This window comes from Vespula pensylvanica, chromosome 5 (assembly GCF_014466175.1).
Source record: "Vespula pensylvanica isolate Volc-1 chromosome 5, ASM1446617v1, whole genome shotgun sequence".
Taxonomy (NCBI): domain Eukaryota; kingdom Metazoa; phylum Arthropoda; class Insecta; order Hymenoptera; family Vespidae; genus Vespula; species Vespula pensylvanica.
Window position 1 is genome coordinate 6,199,884 of NC_057689.1, and position 21,566 is coordinate 6,221,449.

Here is a 21,566-nt window from a genome sequence, read left to right on the forward strand (position 1 = left end):
AAGGTTCGGTCAACGTGATAATTGCATTCGTTTCGATTCTAACGAGAGAAATCATTTATATATACGTGCATGTGTGTGTGCGTGTGTATGGGATAGGTAAGGATATATACATACATATATACATTTATATACACATTTATATATATATATAAACTCTGGCTTTAGCACTGTAGATTATTTTAAAAAATAGAAAACCTCCAACCGCGAAACTGAATATATGATAGCGCGTATCTCGAGGTCGCAGCTTTTCTATTTTTGAAAATAATCTACAGTACTAAGGTCAGAATTTTCTATTATAAATCAATTCTGTTACTTTGTTTTCTGTTTATATATACGAGCTGCTGCAAACTCTCAGAGAATATTTTTTATTACTGAAGAACGATAATATAAAAATCGAATAATATTGAGTGATAACCATACGAGTTAACTAATCAACAGTTCATATTTCCATACGTTAGTACGTTCAATGTTATGAAAGTGCTGATATTTTATCATCCATAATGATCCGATATGAATTCATATTACATGTATCGCAAAACATCTAAAAATAAAAAAAGTCCGCGGAGTATAATCATCGTTTGAAAGTAAACGTCATTCTGTTCTATTGTCGTATCATTGCAAAAAATCGCTCTTCAAACTTACATCTCAATTAAAACGACGGTACTCGTTCTTCCTTTTCATCGTAAACGCTTCCCATATTCCGCAGCATTTATTCCAATTTCTTTTTTAACGACAAACCATCGTCTTTTCTCGTTTTCACTCTTCCGATTACATCATACGTCTTCCAGCGCAAATTCGAATCGAATTAAAAGACTCGAAACGTTGAGCTTTCGCTTAAACGTGTCAGAAATTATTCTCCTATGTTCTTTAACATGTTCTTACATATGTTAGTCACGAGAAAAAGAAAGAAAAGATTAATTCGAAAATAAAATAAAATTTAAATGAACACGGTAACATCAGAGATGTATCAATGCCGTGATAAAGAAAAAATGGAATCATAAAAACGGAAAAGCAAGAAAAAAGAAATTGAAAGACCAGTTCATTTCGATGGAACGTTTTACAAAATCCAATGACCTCGACGAGAACATCGAACATGATTTCCAATTCGAAAGTTAATCATCGTTACGCGAAGTCGAACAATGAATTTGCTTTGAAAATATATCGTCCGAAGGCTACCCAAGCTATACGAGACCCACTACCCCTTGCTACACGGTGCGTCCTGACTAAGCGCATACACCTGTTGCATCGTTCTAGATACAGTACTGGATTACATGGCCCTTAATCGTACATAATGTCATGGGCGTTGTCTCTCCGTAGCTCGACGATGACTCGGCTAAAACAGCATCGACAGACTCAACGCGATGTTATTTTTCTCGTTGCATAATATTTTACAAATAAGATTTATACTTTTCTGTCTATAGTTGTACATACTAACTTTGTACACCCACACACACACATACGCACGCACGTATGCACGCACGCACGCATGCTCTATGTAATATACATGTATGCACATTGATACAGTGTGCACCAATGACGTCACATGTCGCTTACATTTAATCTCGCTAATCCGATCTGACGAATAACGCAATTCTAAACCCAATAGCACCTGCTTATTAGATATGTATGGATATGTATGCATGTATCTATGCATATATCGTATTATCTATGGATATTTATGGATATCATACAATCTAATAATCTCATTCTATATTTAGCTTATATAGATTTAAGTATACGATCGTAAGATCTCGTCAAATTTCATCGAATTTGTTTAATTCTTTTAATCGTCTTCTCTCTCAAATCGACTTATTTATCTTAGTCTATAGTCGTCGAACGAATTGCTCAATACTTTTATCTTCCTCTTGAGAATTTGTTATCTACAAAATAGAAACGTTTGTAATAACGTAGCTATCGTGCGTATGTATGTACAATTGGATAGAAAGAAGAGGAACGATAGGAAAAAATGAAATAGAAATAATGAAAAATGAAATAGAGAGGGAAAAAGGAAAAGAAAATTTTGATGATACGCGCATAGGATACGTGGTTTTAACTCTTTCTCGTTCTTCTTTTTTTGTTCTTCTTTTCCAACCGCACTCCACCGACTCAGATGGGTAACGAAATTAAAGCGAAGCATTTACTTCAGAGAAACTCGTGTATACTTGAAATACTCAACGATCTTTTCTTGTCTATCTTGCGGAGTGTGAATCGACGCACGTAGCTTGTTTACATCGAATGAATAAATGTTACTCGCTGAGAAATAAATACGATATAGTAAAAAAACAAAGTGAAAAAAAATGAAAAAATTTAATAAGAAGAGCACGCTTAAATTTATTTACTTCGACTAGAAAAATTCTGTGTTTGCTTACCTTGATAATAATAAATCGAGTAAATATATCTACCTGCTTATTACGTATCTCCTTCGACAGTTTCATGATCGACTCGATTAATGCAAAAATGAAAAAGATAAGACCGTCCGCAACTGCGAATCGTATGAATAATTTCTACGTCAATCCCAACGCATCTAAATATACGGAAACATTTCTCATCTTTGCAACTCGCGAAATTTGAAACGTATATAAGATATATGAGTGAAAACTATTCGATTGATTATGTTACAATTGATTGAATCGACTGAAATGATACTTCGTACTTACATTCGTAAAATCGAAATACGAGCATCTGTAATTGTTAATTAAATTAGTAATAATATTAATTATACGATGATATCTTATAATCAACTGTTCGTATAATTTCTATTGCAGGGATGGAATTATAAATATTATATTGTTTTTCTTTCCAGTCCTTTTATACGACTTTTTTTAACGCAATTCAAGAAGGACTGCGGAAATAAGACCAGTGTATGTTTCGTTTCGTTTGTCTACATATCTTATCTGTAATTAAAATATAAAATGCACGAGATGAAAAAGTTGTGCAACGGAGAACATCTCCTCGGATGTTGCCTAGAAAAGATACAAGTAAAATGAAGTCGGTCAGCCATTTTAGTAGGAGAAATTAGAGCTATCTAGATCGCAATTACGAGTATACATTTTATACAAGTTCCTCACAATGCTTTTTTATGCTGCAATAGATGTAAATATTATGTGTACATACATTGAGGACGGGAACGATAATACGTAGAAAAAGAAAGATCGTCGCTCCCTCTATGTTCCTGAGTTTTTGATCTTTGAATGTGCTTGATAGGTTAATTTGAATAATTTATAGCAATAATATTCTTATGGTACTTCGTAATATAGTATAACACATTCAATTACGATAACGAGATTGAATTTCGTTTATCTAGAATATATTTTCGTTTATTATAAAAACACCAATGATACATACCAACTCAAATAAATTGTTCGTTTTTACGATTGTATCCTATGATAATTATTACGATCGTATATCAGTTTAATGATTGTATTAACAAATGATATTATTACCTATGTATAATCGATGTTTCAAAATTAATGAAAGCACAGAATAATACTACATAATTATATGGAATCCGTAATTGATACTCACGTCTATCCTCTTCAAATGTTAATACTCTACTGATTTATAAATAATTTTTGTGATCGGTAACTCGGTGAACCTGATAACATCGCCATCTATCGGTCCCTCGATGAGTTAATACTTTCATGCGTCATCTAGCGATAACTCTGTGAACTAAAACCTACAATCGATCGATAGAAATAAATCATGTAAAAATAAAATTTTTTTAAATATATAATAACATCATAAATTTCACAGCGCATTTCTCAATTTTTTTTTTTAATAACAATCTATGCGATTATGCAAAAACATTCATTATAAGACTCATTTCTTTTAACTCATTGAAATAAAAATATATCAAAAGAATATATTTTTGGAAAATCATTATAAACAAAATTGTGATATGATAAAATATAAAACCAAAAGAAATATATTGAACATAGATAAAAATTTTAATGTTTCATACGCTCTCATGATTCTGATATTTGACTGCAAAAACATATAATTTTTCTGATCGGTAATTCGGTGAACCTGATAACATCGCCATCTCTCGGTCCCTCGGTGAATTAATACTTTCATACGTCATCTAGCGATAACCTTATGAACTAAAACGTACGATCGATCGATACAAATAAGTGATGTAAAAATAAAATTTTTTTAAATATATGATGATAACATAATAAATTCTACAGCACATTTCTCAATTTTTTTTTTTAAATAACAATCTATGCGATTATGCAAAAACATTTTTTATAAGATTCATTTCTTTTAATTCATTGAATTAAAAATATACCAAAAGAATATATTTGTGAATGATTATTATAAAAAAAATTGTGATGTGATGAAATATAAAATAAAAAAAATATTGAATAGAGATAAAAATTTAAATAAATTATACTCTCTCATGATTTTGATATCTGACTGCAAAGACACGTGTATAGAATTGATAGGTTTTATCCGCAAAAGCCGATTCAAACATATCGCTAACATATCACAAAGTATTGGAAATATTAAAATATTTAATTTCAACTAGTGTGTATAGTAGAGCGTTGGCTATAAGAAGGATAAACGCGTGTTCTTAGTCGTTCACTCTTTAGTCGCGCGTCAACCATCTATTCGACGACTTGTATCGCATGTTGATACTTATATCAAGATCGCGGTTAAACAAATGTAGTATAAAAATCGTTCCATTTTTTTATGATAAATCCACAAAATTTTTATAGCACGCACAGTGTTTGTCAAAACATATATACGGCAGATGCATCGTAAAAAGTTAATTTCATAGAATCGAAAGAAGCGTCAACGATAACTAAGAGAGAATGGCCTGTCCTTTATCGGAAACAATCACGTAAGTAAAATTATATAAATAAAAAATATATAGAGTAGCCTAAACGTTCCGAAGTTTTATAGAAAATTTAATTCTAAATAAAAAGTTTCCTATAAACTTATGAATGAAAAATACTTCTCTAAAAATCTCAAAAATCATATAAATATGCATTTTTTAAGTATTTTAAAAAGTACCGAAACGAGAATTGTATATTTGAAATCAATTGTCTTACAACTTAAGAAACATACTACAATCATTTTAATTGCATTTGAAAGATAAATTAATTCTCTATAATTTTTATTGAGTACTTTTTAAAAACATATATTTTCCCTGGTGTTCGTAAAAATGTATAAAGTAACTGTGATTTCGGAAGTTTTTAGGCGTTAACTTTTTAAGAAAACATTATTCAACCCATGTTTATTGGAACATTTTTTGTTTAGAATTAAATTTCCTATAAAATCTCTAAGTCTGGCTGGAACGTTTAGGACCATCCTATATAATATAAGATTGATCGTAAACAACATCGTCTTACATCACTTTTCTAAATAACATTCTGTTTCTTTTTTTATCCTCTTATCGTGGATCATTTACCCGCATATATATGCTTATATTTAAAAGGATTTTTTTAGATCTAATACGTAAAAAATCGATATAACATTAGATCTTCTCCTGGCTCATACTATGTAGATAACAATGAAAAAAATCCTAAAAAAGATTAGATTAGATTAGACAAAAATATTATACTTATAATTAATCGTTCTCTTACATCATATATCTTGACCGATGTATTGAATTTCTTTTTTTATTGTTCTTACCGTTACCAAAGAGAGTAAAATCGATTTGTCATTATTTTTCTTAGAGATGATCAGAGTCAAGAAGGTACTCAATTAACTAAAGGACCAGGCTTACTCTACGGAGAATATCTTCATTTAGATAAAATTTTATCCGCGCAAAGGCTTCTCAGCGCTGAGTACAATGAAGAAGTACACGATGAGCATCTTTTTATCGTTACTCATCAAGGTATTACAAAGATTTTCCTTGATATTAAATAAAATCTATGACAAAAGAAAAAAAAAATAAGAATCGTATAACATTTCTTTCATTTTTATCGCAGCATACGAATTATGGTTCAAGCAGATTATCTACGAGTTGGACTCGGTCAGATCACTCTTCACTTCCGACTCAAATGTTTATAACACTACCAATCACACTTCGAAGATTCAAAATGGAGTTCACATCTTGAACGAATCAAGGACTTTGGAAATTCTTAGACGACTCAATCGCATCGTTCTTATATTGAAAGTACGTTTCTGAAACTAATTCGTATAAAAACAAAGAAGGAGAAAAAGACATTAATTTGCATATAACTATAAGATGAAAAAAGATAAACGATAGTGAGAATAGTGAAAAAATTATTTCATTAACTACAACAATAATGTTACGTTATTGCAAGGCTTCTAATCTAATTTTCCTTACGTCAAGTTAATCAAATGCCTCTGACAATTAATATCAACGGTGATTTCTTGCTATGCGCCGAGCTCGAGTCTCTTCTGAGGTTGAGAGCCATGCAATGGAAGAAAAAAAAATTATACGCTCTCTGCAGAACTGGATGAAATGATACCGACACATACCTGACTATCCAATCCAACACATGACCAAATTCTTTTTTCCCCTTTCTTCGTTCCCTTCCTTTCACATTAACGATTGTCTCTCACGCACAAACGATATTGTACGGGGAACCACTGAAATAATACACGCACTCTGAGTAAACTAATACCCATAGATGATACGTGACACCTCGTAGGGGTAACTATAGGCGTAAAGAACTTGAGTAATAATCTTATTGCCGTTCATTCCTTACCGCAAAACATGCATGCGGTTATTTCCTATTCTCTACCGCCTTTCGATTCAACAATAAAAATACCATTCTCCATGGAGTTGAATCCATTGAGAAATCATTGCTGAACATTTCTCTTTAAAGAAAATAAACTTGACTTTAATACGAGAGAACGAGAAGTTCCTGATGGCATGGCTTATAGAAGAAATCTATAAAGAGTCTGACACTAATTGATCCATCGATGAACTTCCGTATGATTACAAGAAAAAGAAGCGAAGAAACGATTTGTCACCTTTAAGATACTTCACTGTCGTAGTAAATCCACAGTGACGAGTACAATAAGTGGCTGCACGAAGCAACCATATAACTGCGAATATAGCTACTGTCTAATCGATAAGCAATGTTTATGTATACTTGGGAAAGAGTTTCTCCTTTAAAATTATCTTGTTATAGTATACGAACAAAGTACCGATGGTAAAACATAAAATACGTACATTATGAAATATTCAATATTTTCTTTCCCTTGTTTTTCGCAGCTTTTGGTGGACCAAGTGTCGATCTTAGAGACTATGACACCGTTGGATTTCATGGCATTCCGCGATTATCTCTGCCCGGCTTCCGGCTTCCAGTCCCTGCAATTTCGATTACTAGAGAACAAACTTGGTGTAAAACAAGAACACAGAGTAAGGTACAATCAGAATTACACGAGAGTTTTCGGAAGAGATCCGAAAGCCATTGAGGAGATCAAACGTTCCGAGGAAGATCCCAGCCTCAGCTGCTTGGTCCAAAGATGGTTGGCCAGGACACCGGGTCTCGAATCTTACGATTTTGACTTTTGGGGAAAGTATAAAAGAGCCGTCGAACGAATGCTCTTCGAACAAGAACAAACTGCACAGGTAGATGTTTATTCTAAGAATTTAAAGATGAAAATTTGAAAGGATTTATCAAAGATCAAAGAAATAAACTTATTATCATAGGAACAATCAGAAGAGCAAATGAAAGTATATCTTACGAGCAATGTTCGATCTCGTCAAGCCATCTTCGAAACGATCTTTAACGAATCTCTTCATAACGCACTTGTCTCGAGAGGAGAACGAAGATTCTCATATGCTGCCTTGCAAGGTGCTGTAATGATAACATTGTATCGGGACGAACCAAGATTCAGTCAACCGCATCAAATATTGACTGCATTGATGGACATTGATTCTCTGATTACTAAATGGAGGTGTAAGATAGTCTATATTACCGACTGTTAACTGCATGATCCTTCTTTTCTACACGAATGATTAACAAACGCATTACGATAAGATCTTTGATATTTTTAGATAATCACGTCATCATGGTTCAGAGAATGATCGGTTCTCAACAACTTGGAACTGGTGGATCTTCCGGGTATCAATACTTGAAATCGACATTGAGGTAACTAATCATTATAAGGATTCTTATAAATGCTATATATACACTGGGTGTCCCAAAACTGAAAAGATATTTCGGCTCGAATAGAGAAATAGCCGACACGAGTTGTCGGAAGCTCACAAAAACGATAAGCACAAATTACATGCTTTCATTTATTTCGTGCGTTCCTTTCGTCATTTTATCGTTCGACCAATTTAATCAAATAATATTATGCTGCAATGCATACAGAATTGATCAACTTAATCGTTAAATAACTTACAATCGATAAAAAATAATTGGAGAAAAAGTGAGAGAGACTCAAAATTTTACCTTCTTTCATACACCGTCACGAATTATGAATTTTGTGGCATCCTGTATATATATATTCTATATGCTATATATAATGAAAATTTGATAAAATTTACTAACACTGTACGTTTCAATCGATAGTGATAGATACAAAGTGTTCCTAGATTTGTTCAACTTGTCTACGTTTTTAATACCTAGACATTTAATTCCACCATTAACGAAGCAAATGAAAACAAGACTTTCAATTTCTTGGAATGGTTGGAGTACCGATAACAATCAAAACAATGCTGAAAATGATATAAAACACTCGTGAACTTGTAATAATTTATGCGGTAAAATAATGTTAATATAGTAAAATAATACACGATTTTTAATCATTCCTCAACTATATATATAGATAAATAATATCTTTATTATAAATTAAAATACCTTGTAACATAGAATAAACTTGTAAAACCTATTTGACTTGACTTTTCATTTATCCTAGATAAAACTTTTATTTTATCCTAAAATTTTAAGTGATCGCTATTGCTCGAAACAGCTTAGTTATTAATTTTAATTAATACAATAAAGTGTGTGTGTGTGTGTATATATATATATATATATATATATATATATGTATGTATGTATGTATGTATGAACTCTGCGACCTCTACCAAGACTGATCAGAAATACTGATCAAATATATTCGTATGATAAATATATTTCAATTTATTCTTTATAATCAATCACAAATTAGTCAGGCACATTAAAAACTAATTGTTAACGATAAATACCATACATGTAAGTATGGTTATCATGAACTAACGTCATCATTATACGTTCCTTTATTTATAAATGATATCCAGCGTTGAAACTTGATTAGCGATACCTGGTAATATAAAAAAAAAAGAAAAATAATAAATTATATTTTATATTTTTATAACAAATATTAATGATGTAAAAACAATCCGTATTTTCATCTCACCGCAGAGATTGCTGCCAATAGCGATGTATATGTAACCTCTATCACCAAACGTTGGTCCCCATGAATTTTTGATAATATAATACGGTATAGTATCGGATTTATCATAACCTACTATTTGTACAGCATGATTCAAACTGGTAAAAGCACCGTCGCAATGATACTGTATTATACCACCTAAATAATTCTGCCAAGATAATGCATTCACCGCGGCAGCCACAGGACCGTGTGTGGCCAACGTTATCAGAAGCTCCTCTTCTGAATCTATAAAGCTAACATCATCTATCAGATAAATATTATTCACTCTTAAGCCGTGTGCTTACGGATGTAGAATCGAATAAAGGTAAGAGTTCATAAACGTTATGATTAGACTCAGTATTATACAAACATGCTAAACAGTCAACTTATATAATGAAATCTTTTTCTAATACGCGTTACATATATATATCTCGATTCTTTAAGATTGTATAACTATTGCACGATCTTCGCTGGAAATTCTAGAATCTTTACATTTGTTTCGAAATATATTCTTTCGAGCGTACGATAATAAAAACGAACAAAAGTTACATTAAAAATTCAAATACCTGTCGCAGGTAAAATCCATCACCTTGATACCTGCTTTCGTTTTCGCGATAGCTCTAAAATATATGAATATTAAATAACGATCGTATTACCAGGATTCTTTACGTCAATATTATTTAATTTAAAAATATACCCTTTTAGTTTGCACATGTCAGTCATTCGCGTGAGCGGATAATTAGATTCCGGTAATATCGGCGATTTCGTTAATTTCAACCACGCGAGCAAACTACAAATATCTCCACCTTCGCATCCGAGATTAGTATTCCTTGCACAATCAATCATCTACAAGTATTGCGAATTAAATATTATATAAGGTAGATTTACATTCAAACGACGCAAAGCATATTATATACTTAGTGAATCGATCGCCGCAAGTGTCCGCAACATACAAAACAATATATTATTATCGTGGTAGGGGAAGTATTATCAATTTTTTTAAAGAGTTCAGTAACTTACCTCTTGTACACTTAGCAAATATAGACTGCCATTTTTTATGGCATACATCGATTCAGCTACCTCGACAGTACTGAAGGCCCAACAAGCACCACAGGATCCTTGATTCTTTACAGGAGAAATTATACCTTTCTCTCGCCAATCTACTTTCAATGGTATTCCTGCAGCTCTTTTTTCTAAGTGATTCCTTTCTTTTCTCTTACGATGTTCCCGATGATAACTCGCGCTCACGTGCTTTTTTCCTGATCGATAAATAAAAAAAAAAAAAAAGAAATTTTTTCTTTTTATTGCAAAATACATAGAATTTTATTGATACGTATAATCGTCTTAAAAAATCCTTATATGATATTCTCAAATTTGTCCGAAATAAAACATTTCGTCGAAAACAATTATTATTTCGATCTAATCTCACCTCTTTCCGATAGATCAGAATAAAGGGTTTTCTGTAGAAATTCATCTTCCGACATGTCAGAAAATTTCGTAAGTCCGTATAAAGCACTTTTCTGCGACGATCGTAAATCATTCATTTTCTCGATATGTCGTAAAGATCTCTGAAAAAGTAATATTCTTATTTGTACATTGAAAATCGAATTCTTATCGATGCAATTCGAAAGAGAAAAAAAAATTCCAAGATTCGCGATAGGCGTATTCGAAATTGGTGGAAGGAAAGATGAGTAAGCGCGGGAAATTATAAGAATAAAATTCAAACAAACAAATCGCGGGAAATTGGTCTATCGATAAAGAATTAATACAAGCAAAAAATAATGATAAGATGAAACTTATACATCTTATCTTTTACCTGAAATCGCTCGAATCTGTCACTGTACTCGATTGGATTGTTTTTATACGACTTGTTATACCGCGCGACATAATTCTCGAACAACTTAATATCTTCACTATTATTGTCAGGGCCAACGCGAATAGGTATGGCAAAAAAACAAAGTGTCACTACCAATATCGTCACTGCAACTGTTCTCCATTCCATGTCGGAAACACAACACATAATACTCAATCCCGTCATCAGAAACTTGAGACCGACTGAACGAAACGAATTTTAATCACACGACTCAATACAAAGTATATGTTTTTATGTCGATAATACTTTCAAGACCGTAGAACTACTCATTATATTTATTGATAAATAATTAAAGAACAATGACTTAGTATACTACGTATATCGATAAAAATCGAAAATATCACTTTGACACTGACATGAAATTCGATTGACGTTGTTTCGATATAACCTCTTAAATCAAACGAGAGATATATTTGATTGAACCGTAAAGTACCGGCGATGATATTCCAAAAAGAAACATATTTTTACAAAATGCACGCTTTAATAATAAATTATTAACGATGATACAATGTTTCACGTATTTTTGAACATTCTTAATATTATTTCTTCTCAACGAACTATGTACTCATATACTAGTTAGGCTTATAAATTGAAACTGCTATCGTTAATCAACAATAAAACTGCAATTATATCTAACAAAATTTTAATTAATAACAAAATAATTCTTAAAATTATAAAGCCCATTGTTATTAAATTCTAATGATTCTGTAATAATATTTTTTATATCTAAATGCTGATTTGACTACTGAGTAGGAGAGTTTTACTATTTCCGCTTTCAGTCCGGTCTTTTAGATTCTTGCCTTCTCTCGTGGCGTCGCCGTTAAATATGGGTACTCGTTCTATTTCAAAGAAAAAGAAGGTTTGTGATTTATAGTGATTTCTAATGTATATTATCTGAAAATATAATATTTCCCGTAATCTTAAATGTTGTTAAAATAAGATTTTGTGCAAATATATAACAGTGAAACATACTAGAAAAGTGGATGCCATGGATATTTTTAATTGTTGTTCGCTCGATATTTCATGAAATTGTCACCTATTGAAAGTTTTCATCCTAATCTTAAAAAGAAAAATATTCACAATATTTTATTGGTGTTACAAGTAGATACATCCAAGTTAATTATATTTTTCTTTTCATTAAAGCGTTATATTTATCCAGTAAAATGTGAATTTTTAGGTTATCTTTGTACTGATGTCAAGAATCAACAATATACTAAACCTTACATTTATAGTTTGTAGGAGATGGAGTCTTCAAAGCTGAGCTCAATGAATTCTTGACTCGTGAACTTGCAGAAGATGGATATTCTGGTGTTGAAGTTCGTGTAACACCAACTCGTACAGAGATCATCCTATTAGCTACACATACACAAAGTGTTTTGGGAGAAAAAGGCCGTAGAATCAGAGAATTGACCTCTGTGGTACAAAAACGTTTTAATTTCAAAGAACCACAAAATGTTGAATTATACGCTGAAAAAGTAGCACAACGTGGCTTGTGTGCTATTGCACAAGCAGAGTCGCTTCGATATAAATTGATTGGTGGACTTGCTGTACGAAGGTTTGTTTACGAATAGTTGTTTATAGTTTATTTATAGTTTATACTTTAATCCTATTTCATATATTAATAAATTAAAATTTTTATTTCTTAGAGCATGTTATGGTGTTCTTCGATTTATCATGGAATCAGGAGCAAGAGGATGTGAAGTTGTTGTTAGTGGGAAATTACGTGGTCAGAGAGCAAAATCAATGAAATTTGTTGATGGCTTAATGATTCATTCAGGAGAACCAACAAACAATTATGTAAACACTGCAACTCGTCACGTACTTCTTCGACAAGGTATATTTCTAATTAGAATAAATATTAAACGTGAGATATTCTTTTTTACATCAGACATTAATCAATATTTTTTCTTATTATTTTATTTTAGGTGTATTGGGTATCAAAGTGAAAATTATGTTACCATGGGATCCTAACGGTAAACTTGGTCCAAAAGATCCTCTTCCAGATTATGTTTCAATAGCTGAACCAAAAGAAGAAGTACGTCCTTTACAACCAACTTCTGAAATAAAAGCCTCAAAAGACATACCTCAACCAGCACCACTTGTGTAATTAACATTACAATAAAAATAAAAATGGTATAAAACAAGAAATGTTTTGATTTCTGTACAATATTTTTAATCCTTACTACTGATCATTAAAAAAATTAGAAAAATCAGAATATTTTGCATATCACTGTAGGATTTGTATTATCTCTAAATACTAATAAAATTACATTTTCTATTAAATAAAATATTCTCAAAATCTTGTAACAAAAACCAAAAATTTATATTAATCTTATATTAAGCTGCTTGATAAAAAGAATTACATGGAAAATTGTTTACCATAACCATGTATTTAATTGGAAAAGAATACACAAACAACAAAAATATACAAAAAGATGCTTAAAGAAAGATAATACTTGTAAAGAATGAGTAAAATTAAAAGATATAGTTTACATTACTTATTTTACATATTTGTAACAATTACAATAACGCCACAAGTTAGACAGCATTGTTGTTATATCTCTATATAACTACAGTATACCTGATTTCTGACAACTATTAATAAATTCATAAATTTTATGATAGATTATAAAACATACAAGTTCACTTTGATAAATACTAATAAATAATAGACAATTCTTAAATATGTCTATTACTGTAAGATTCGATCTCGTTCGAATGGTAAAATGTATGAGATATTTGTAATAGATGTTTTCATTTATAACACTAATAACTGTATCTAGATGCACCTATTACATTTTTCGTTTATTTAAATTCTATATATTTATTAAATTATAATATACACAATTACCAAAAATGTTGACATCAGCACTCACTGTCATTATACTTAATTTTATAAAAATGTGGACCCTACAATCCAAAAACAGTTTCCTTGAAATGTTCAAAATGGGAATCAAATCAAAATATTACTGACGTACTGGTGCCATTTGTTGAGTTAAAGAAAGGAAACCTTCTATCATTTTACGAAGTATATCTGGCACTGCAGGTTTTTTGGCTAAAGTATTCAAAATACTTCTGATTTCATAAAACATATTACGCGTGAATGGGTTTCTTTGTGATGCAAGACGTAATTTCAAGAACTGATAATATATAATTGGTGTTAACAAACCAACACGTCCTCTGTAAATAAATAAAATATTTTCGTTTATCTATCTGTTTATAAACTTTGTATTTAATATATTATTAACTTACGTGAAAATAAGAAAAACTGTATATGGTAAAATTATGATTTCGGAAAATGCACAAAAACGCAAAATTTTATGAGACTGAAACTCAACCAAAGATATCATAAGACGAATTCCCCACCAGCTATTCTGTCCTAAACACTTAAGAAAGAAAGAAGTAGTATGTATTACTTTACGTTCACAATGACTTTGTAGTATTCTTACATAATTGCATGTTTAGCTATGACAAGATGTTTTCGTACTTACATCCAGTAATGTGAGTGAAAAACTGGCAAATTGCAGCATTGCAAACAAAAATATTGGTACAAGCACAACTAATTAAAGGTTTAAGAAAAATATGTAACATGTCTTAAATAGTATCACACAGGTATAAAAAGGAAGTAATAAATAATATAATACATCATATTATATGAAATAAAACAAAGATTAAAAGGATACTTGTTACTGGAAGAATATAAAGAAATATTATAGAATAAAGTAAATAATGGCAAGAATCTTCGAGAAGTAACATTCCCAAAAATTGTCTACTAAGTTGTACATGTGGTAGTCTTTGGTGAAGACGCAATGCACTGGTTGCTGCATAGCTCATTAAAGCTTTGTAATATATATTATAAGAGTGTCTAAAAAATAAAAAAAGTTATTCATTTATATTATGATAGAAATAATATACTTGTAATTATACGTAAAAACAAAAATTTTGTTGAAAATAAATTTATTTGATACAAAAAATAGCAACTTACCCGAATATTGGAATAATATAACTTATTGTAAATATCATAGTTAGTAATCTTGTAAACCATAATCCAGCTCTAATTTTATTATCGATTACATGTTGTTTTAAAGCTAACCATCCTCTTTCTAACTGTGGTGATGAATCTCCTGAACCTGTAGTATCTGCCATCCTATATATTATAAAATAACAGAAACCAAAAATATATTTATAAATATAAATACGAAAATTATAATAATATTTAAATTATACATATATATATACATATGTGTGTCTGTGTGTCCAAACACAAAGCCAATACACACAAACAATATAATAAATTATATATATATATATATATACAGATATATACACATACACACACATACACACGAATGATAGTAAATTATTACAAATAAAAAAGCAAATAAGATAATTACAAATAACCTATATACGCAAAATAAAATCCTAATATATGAAAATCAATTTGTTTTTTACAAACGTAATCATCTATATATGTTGATTCAAAAATTAATTCTCATGCTAATCGACGTTTCTAATAGAAACTCAAATATATGCAAACCTTTAAAAGATGCACTTGTCTCTTTTGTAAAACTTACCTTTCTGTGTATTCCTTATAAGAAAATGAAAATTATTTCCTCTTAATCGGATAAATGATTCGATGCAGTTTCCTTGATCAATCACGTTTCTTGTATGTACTCTAAAATATCTACGTGTAAATTTGATGAAGAACCGTATAATCGTGCTGAATATCGTTTTTGAAGTTCATTTTTTTTCTGATAGATGGCGCACTAGTGATTCGTTATTATTCTTTATCAACGAAGTATATTCGTTTCGATTGCATTTTAAAGATATTTATATTACATATTGTAAATTTTACATATAATACTTTCAAATTATTCTATAATATATCTAGTTAATTGTACCATAATTGATTTTAATATGATCGAATAAATTTAATGACATATGACGACTTATTCTAACCAATGAAAAGTGTGGAACATAAACCACAAACGATGAAGTAAAGAATTATTTGCTTTTTTTCTATTCAATCAAATTCGATAAACATTTAATAATAATATATAACTTTTCTATATAAATTAGAGAATGATCTGAATAAATTAACAATAGAAGTTATAAATTTTCTAAATTAACTTCAAGTATTTGTTTCAATAAACTTTCATTTAGACTATCTTATGTAATGAATATGAAATTATTTTATATGAGAAAACTTACAAAATTTGCATATTATTATAATCTGATCCAAAATATCTTATGATTATTTATAGATAGTTATTGATTTCAATTTTTTATTTATCCTGCATGCAAGTATTTTTTGGTTGACTATATTATTATAAATTTCGAATAAATCTATATTTTGTAATAACAACATGTTATAACATAAATATACACAACCATATCTATTTAATAAATAATCAATGACATAGTGAATGCCGAAGTGAGTGTATCTATTTAATAAATAGTCAATGACAGAGATAAGAAAATGGATATAATTCTCTATTGCTCATTTGACTGTTTACTTTAGAAAGCAAAAAGCGCGGAAATTCAAATAGTATTTTTAAAATTATATGATGCGCATATTCACGATTTAAAGAATGTTGATTTAAATTAGTGTTATTATTTTAATAAGTTAAAATGCTAAAAGCTTTCCATTCTAAATTTCTAAAAAAGTAGGTATTTTATTTATATCATATTATAGTTCAATGTTACAATATTTTTATTCTAATTGTTTATTGATAAATAAATACTAATAATTTCAGAATCGTGGATAAAAAACCATGGTAATAGTATATGCAATTACATTAGAAAAATACATGAATATTAAAATTTTCTTATATTATATCAGTGTGTAATTTTTTTTTTTTTTTTTTTTTTGATTACTTTAATAAAGTTGAGTTTTTATTCTACATATTGAGAAATTAATTGTATTTGTTCAAGAAATAAAGAAATAATTGTTCTTGAATAAATTTGTCAAAAGCTATAGTTTGTAGCTACAGTTATAGTTTATGCTATAGTTTGTGTTTCCTTATAATTACTGATGTATATGCCACTATGTTATTTAATTTTATCGTTTTTAGTTGGATATATTATTGTCATATATTTTTTGTTCTAACCTGAAATTATTAGAATTTATTTTAATTTATTTGTCAATAAATAATTAGAACAGTATAAAAATATTATAACATGAAAATATTTCAGTATCTTTATTATATATTTATTAAGAAATCTAATTTTAGTTAAATCATTAAACAATTCTAAAGAGATAGAGCTAGATGGAATAGTAGAACTATTTAGAAGGTTTAAAGAATTACATAAAGTAAAATATTTGTTTTATATTGGTGACAGTGATAGCAAAATGTATAAAAGTATCGTTGTATCATAATCACATAATGAAAATGTTGAAATAAAAAAAAGGAATTTGTTGACACATATATTAGCTGCTTTTTTCAGGTTGTCATAGTAGTCTATCCCTTTAAATCATTAAACAGAGTCGTATTTATAACAATTGTTGATTAATACACATAAATTGAAGAGTTATATACTTTTAATTTGATCCTAAGTATTAAAATATGAGAAGAACTTAAATACATAGATACATATAAAAAGAACATTGGTTCTGATCACAGACAAGATATAATTTAATAGTATGCTCTACAATAATTCTTGATTTCGATTTTGTAAATACAAACTTTTCACTATGTAATTTGTCATATGTTATATACATACATGACATGTAAAGTGTGGCATTGAATACAATAATGAAAAACATTTATATTAAACCTCATATTTTACATAGTAGGCATAATATAATCATGATATCATATTTATTGATTACAAATAAGACAAGAGAATTACTTTTAAGATAAATATAAACACTTCTATTATACCAAATACATAGAAGTTTTTCAATGAAATGCCTATATTAGACATCACACATGTTTACATGTAATAGATACATCTACTATTAATTATTGTGATCACAATATAATGCATCTAATGATATATGTAAATAAAAGTTTCTATATCATCTATGTATTATAGTGTCTGTGTAAAATAAAATAAATGCAGAATAAAAATAAATTATTTAATGAAATTCCTGGGAGACATGACAAATTGATATGTATTTATTAGCATTTACTCAAATATGCACTTATGTCATGCATTGTAAAATTGTATACCATATTATTATAGTAATAAAATTATTTGATATTGACAAACTTAGTAAAATTTTTAAAGATCTGATTTATTTGTATAGCATTAATCTATTAACTTTATATTAGAAAATAAGATGAAATGAAATAATTTTGTATTGGTCTCAATATTTTTCAACAATATAACACATAAATCATCCATTTAAAAAGCAATCTAATAATATATAAATCCATTATTTAATAGTACTCTTTAGAAAAATGTAGCCCTTCTTATTCTTCTGTTTTTGCAATTGATATAAATATGTATTACTCAATTTATACAAATTATATGTAACAAAAGAATTAACAGGAGAAAATAAATAAATTATGATTAATGTAATAATGAGAAAGAAAGATCATACAAATTTTAGTAGTCTTAGATTCCTTATATCTAACCTGTAAAAAAAGCAAATCTTGAGACTAGAGTAATGACCTAAACAAATTAATAGATAGCTTTGACAGCAAAAATTAATACTTTGTAAATAATTTTTATGATACAACATTGAACAATACGTGAACAGAATTAATAATAAACTATGATGTAAAAAACATGATTAAAATATGGAATAAATGTAACAAAACTTTGATTACCCAAATATCAGTAATAAAACAATGAAGAACATGTGTTCTTTATATTTATAACAATGTCTAATAGAGAGAAATTTATCTCAATCATATTATTAATATTTCGTGAGCACTCTATGAAATATTTAAATATTTATATATTCAAGCTAATTCTTAATTTTTAAATTAGCATAGTAAGCACACATCTGTATTGCACATTGGATATTAATCTAGAAAATTGTCAGTATTTTGTTTTAGGGCATAAACATTATCTTCTCTATAAAAATCCATCAAAATTCATACATAACTATTTGTACTTTTGAAGCAACCAAAATCTTATAAAAATGATGACAGATCAGTCAGACAAAGAGTATTCTTATAAAAATTTAACTAATCTGATAGTCTGTCATTGAAGAAAGTACTAACTATAACATTGTAAAAATCAACTCACTCTAATAATTAAAATAGTATATAGTGTTTTTGCTATTTGCTAATATATAATATCAAGTGTGCGAATAGATTAATATTGTCTGAGCTGTGAAACATCGACTAGTATTGCATTTAATATATGTGTTGAAAAACGTATAATCTTATTCTATAATATAAATATCCAATAACTGACAGTTCTGCATTCATACAAATGACATAATATGATTGCCACAAATATTTAAGAAAAACGACTGCAACCACAACTATTAGTATCACCAATTGATGTAGTTTTTCCATTTATGGAAGTAGCATTTGTTTCATATCTAGGCAATTCCTTACTACGTGCTTGCTAAAATTAAATAATTAATTTAATAATGAAAAAATATAAAAAAGAAAGAAAAATAATACTTACATCCATAAGTTCGGCAGCTATCTCCATAAATAACCGTTCTACATTTTCTGCCTCTTTTGCTGATGTTTCTAAAAAGTACATTCCATGTCTTTGTGCAAAATCTTCACCTACATGCGTTGGTATTTCCCTATCTTCTCGATCTATTTTATTACCTTCAAATGATATAATAAAACAAATATATTACAATCAATTTTGTTATCAATGTACTAACATATCAAAATATTTTGTAATTTATTTTTATATTTACCTACTAATATCCTTAAAACTTTGTTATTTGCATATTCTTCAATTTCTCTTAACCAATCAGGTAAGCAGTCAAAAGTAGGTTGACAAGAAATATCATATACTAAAATTAAAGCATGAGCAGATCTATAATAACTTTGAGTTATTGAACGAAATCTTTCTTGTCCAGCTGTATCCCAAATTTGTAACTATAATCAAAACAAATATATACTTAGTTCATACAAGATACAAAATGTATTCATAATTTTTTAATTTTTTATACAATATGTATACATATTACGTATATATTTATATTTAATTATGAGATATTACATGTATATGCAAACCTTGACTTTCTCATTTTCTACTTCTACAGTTTTAATCATAAAATCTACACCAATTGTTGCACCTTGACCTGGAGGAAATAAACCCTGTAAAACAAAAAGATATTTGTATAAAATAAATTTTTTATCTTTTCTTTACGAAATAGCAATAATCGTAACATATGATATGCGATTGGTAAGTATATTGTTCAGTACTTAGGAAGTGAAATCATTTCTTAAAGTTAGTTCGATGATGTCATACGAAGAACGTAAATGAAAATTGAGCGAACGATAGTTTAGATAAGAAAATATACCTGCGTAAATCTGCGTACGAGGCAAGTTTTTCCAACACCGGCATTGCCCACCAGGACGACTTTGAAAAGAAATTTGTAGTCCTCCATCACATTTGCACTGTGGTTTATCCCAAAACAGTTTTACAAAAGCGAGTCTACCTATACATTTGCAAACATAACACGCGCACTTTCTACACTTTCCGATTACCTTGACGGTTACCTTCGAATTACAACATACTTTGAGAAAGAATTTCGCAATATCTACCCTTTTGATATCACGAATGAAAATGCATCACGATATTCGAATATGTACAATTAGTTTGTATTTAATTATTTCACTGCAGTGTTCTAATTCTGTGCAACTCAAAGAAATGAACGATTAATATTTGTCTTACAACAGGTTTAGAACACTCGGCCATTCTGTCAAAACGACTATTTTATCTATAGTTGTTACTACTAGATCTCAATGAGCGCTTTCTATAATTGCACACACACGTGCGTTACACGATATATGCACGTAAGTATGCAATACATACATACAAAGATATAAATGCACACACGACGGATAGAAGTGTTTTTATTAGTAAAGTATACTTGGATTGGATAAATGAAATTCACGGTAGAAGAGAACCGACAAACCTGACTCTTATTTTATAATTGGCAATCATTACTATTTGGTATACGAATTAAAGCTATTTTCAAAGCTGTTTTTATATCATAGCCAATAAAACAAATGTATCCATTGGATGACTTATTACATCGAAAACATTATATACTAAATACAATGTTGAAATATGGAAATTATATGAAACTCCATATTACTGATTAATTCGAAATAATTAATCATTTAAATTTATATTTCTTTTACCACTGAGATAAAATCACACTCTCATGAAAATATCTTTTTTACTAGCGACA

At 29.1% G+C, this 21,566-nt stretch overlaps 5 protein-coding genes and 1 long non-coding RNA gene across 8 annotated transcripts; 2 read left to right on the top strand and 4 right to left on the bottom strand.

Annotated features, from left to right (window-relative positions):
* Positions 1–2,407: 2,407 nt before the first annotated feature.
* Positions 2,408–7,281, bottom strand: LOC122629555. The gene is made up of 3 exons (XR_006327288.1): positions 6,454–7,281; positions 5,355–6,372; positions 2,408–3,676 (listed from the first exon to the last, which is right to left on the bottom strand). It is a non-coding gene; the product is annotated as an uncharacterized LOC122629555 (long non-coding RNA).
* LOC122629550 (tryptophan 2,3-dioxygenase) lies at positions 4,705–8,723 on the top strand. Of its 2 annotated transcripts, none has more exons than XM_043813088.1 (7): positions 4,705–4,843; positions 5,682–5,842; positions 5,937–6,124; positions 7,196–7,555; positions 7,637–7,886; positions 7,985–8,078; positions 8,505–8,723. In XM_043813088.1, exons 1-7 carry the CDS (start codon positions 4,815–4,817, stop codon positions 8,674–8,676), a joined length of 1,254 nt encoding a protein of 417 aa, XP_043669023.1. In that variant the 5' UTR covers positions 4,705–4,814; the 3' UTR covers positions 8,677–8,723. The 2 variants fall into 2 exon arrangements, with proteins under 2 accessions (XP_043669023.1, XP_043669022.1); XM_043813087.1 differs by having other exon boundaries at positions 7,637–7,884; positions 7,968–8,078.
* Positions 8,724–8,997: 274 nt separating this feature from the next.
* On the bottom strand, positions 8,998–11,754 carry LOC122629552 (cathepsin O-like). The gene is made up of 7 exons (XM_043813089.1): positions 11,162–11,754; positions 10,775–10,913; positions 10,366–10,604; positions 10,043–10,191; positions 9,912–9,965; positions 9,331–9,599; positions 8,998–9,234 (listed from the first exon to the last, which is right to left on the bottom strand). The coding sequence occupies exons 1-7, from the start codon at positions 11,381–11,383 to the stop codon at positions 9,191–9,193; spliced, it is 1,116 nt and encodes a 371-aa protein (XP_043669024.1). The 5' UTR covers positions 11,384–11,754; the 3' UTR covers positions 8,998–9,190.
* A 203-nt stretch (positions 11,755–11,957) lies between these two features.
* LOC122629554 (40S ribosomal protein S3) lies at positions 11,958–13,366 on the top strand. The gene is made up of 4 exons (XM_043813091.1): positions 11,958–12,077; positions 12,451–12,773; positions 12,865–13,052; positions 13,144–13,366. The coding sequence occupies exons 1-4, from the start codon at positions 12,045–12,047 to the stop codon at positions 13,323–13,325; spliced, it is 726 nt and encodes a 241-aa protein (XP_043669026.1). The 5' UTR covers positions 11,958–12,044; the 3' UTR covers positions 13,326–13,366.
* Positions 13,367–13,589: 223 nt separating this feature from the next.
* LOC122629553 (Krueppel homolog 2) lies at positions 13,590–15,951 on the bottom strand. The gene is made up of 6 exons (XM_043813090.1): positions 15,793–15,951; positions 15,204–15,365; positions 14,902–15,083; positions 14,710–14,777; positions 14,471–14,604; positions 13,590–14,398 (listed from the first exon to the last, which is right to left on the bottom strand). The coding sequence occupies exons 2-6, from the start codon at positions 15,362–15,364 to the stop codon at positions 14,185–14,187; spliced, it is 759 nt and encodes a 252-aa protein (XP_043669025.1). The 5' UTR covers position 15,365; positions 15,793–15,951; the 3' UTR covers positions 13,590–14,184.
* A 1,581-nt stretch (positions 15,952–17,532) lies between these two features.
* Positions 17,533–21,505, bottom strand: LOC122629316 (ras-related protein Rab-30). 2 transcript variants are annotated; one of them, XM_043812632.1, is made up of 6 exons: positions 21,288–21,505; positions 20,670–20,868; positions 20,380–20,463; positions 20,058–20,241; positions 19,811–19,962; positions 17,533–19,747 (listed from the first exon to the last, which is right to left on the bottom strand). In XM_043812632.1, exons 2-6 carry the CDS (start codon positions 20,754–20,756, stop codon positions 19,637–19,639), a joined length of 618 nt encoding a protein of 205 aa, XP_043668567.1. In that variant the 5' UTR covers positions 20,757–20,868; positions 21,288–21,505; the 3' UTR covers positions 17,533–19,636. The 2 variants fall into 2 exon arrangements, with proteins under 2 accessions (XP_043668567.1, XP_043668566.1); XM_043812631.1 differs by having other exon boundaries at positions 20,670–21,505.
* Positions 21,506–21,566: the final 61 nt, after the last annotated feature.

Coding starts and splice junctions, on each gene's coding strand:
- LOC122629550 (XM_043813087.1), top strand. CDS start 4,815: ATGGCCTGTCCTTTATCGGAAACAATCAC. Junction 4,844..5,681: donor CCTTTATCGGAAACAATCAC/GTAAGTAAAATT, acceptor TATTTTTCTTAG/AGATGATCAGAGTCAAGAAG. Junction 8,079..8,504: donor TACTTGAAATCGACATTGAG/GTAACTAATCAT, acceptor TTCAATCGATAG/TGATAGATACAAAGTGTTCC.
- LOC122629552 (XM_043813089.1), bottom strand. CDS start 11,383: ATGACGGGATTGAGTATTATGTGTTGTGTTTCCGACATGGAATGGAGA. Junction 9,600..9,911: donor ATGGATTTTACCTGCGACAG/GTATTTGAATTT, acceptor AGATGATGTTAG/CTTTATAGATTCAGAAGAGG. Junction 9,235..9,330: donor TATTGGCAGCAATCTCTGCG/GTGAGATGAAAA, acceptor TTATATTACCAG/GTATCGCTAATCAAGTTTCA.
- LOC122629554 (XM_043813091.1), top strand. CDS start 12,045: ATGGGTACTCGTTCTATTTCAAAGAAAAAGAAG. Junction 12,078..12,450: donor CTATTTCAAAGAAAAAGAAG/GTTTGTGATTTA, acceptor TTACATTTATAG/TTTGTAGGAGATGGAGTCTT. Junction 12,774..12,864: donor GGTGGACTTGCTGTACGAAG/GTTTGTTTACGA, acceptor TTTATTTCTTAG/AGCATGTTATGGTGTTCTTC.
- LOC122629553 (XM_043813090.1), bottom strand. CDS start 15,364: ATGGCAGATACTACAGGTTCAGGAGATTCATCACCACAGTTAGAAAGA. Junction 14,605..14,709: donor TTTCACTCACATTACTGGAT/GTAAGTACGAAA, acceptor TTCTTTCTTAAG/TGTTTAGGACAGAATAGCTG. Junction 14,399..14,470: donor ACAGTTTTTCTTATTTTCAC/GTAAGTTAATAA, acceptor ATTTATTTACAG/AGGACGTGTTGGTTTGTTAA.
- LOC122629316 (XM_043812632.1), bottom strand. CDS start 20,756: ATGGAGGACTACAAATTTCTTTTCAAAGTCGTCCTGGTGGGCAATGCC. Junction 20,464..20,669: donor TCGTACGCAGATTTACGCAG/GTATATTTTCTT, acceptor TTTGTTTTACAG/GGTTTATTTCCTCCAGGTCA. Junction 20,242..20,379: donor TAGAAAATGAGAAAGTCAAG/GTTTGCATATAC, acceptor TTTTGATTATAG/TTACAAATTTGGGATACAGC.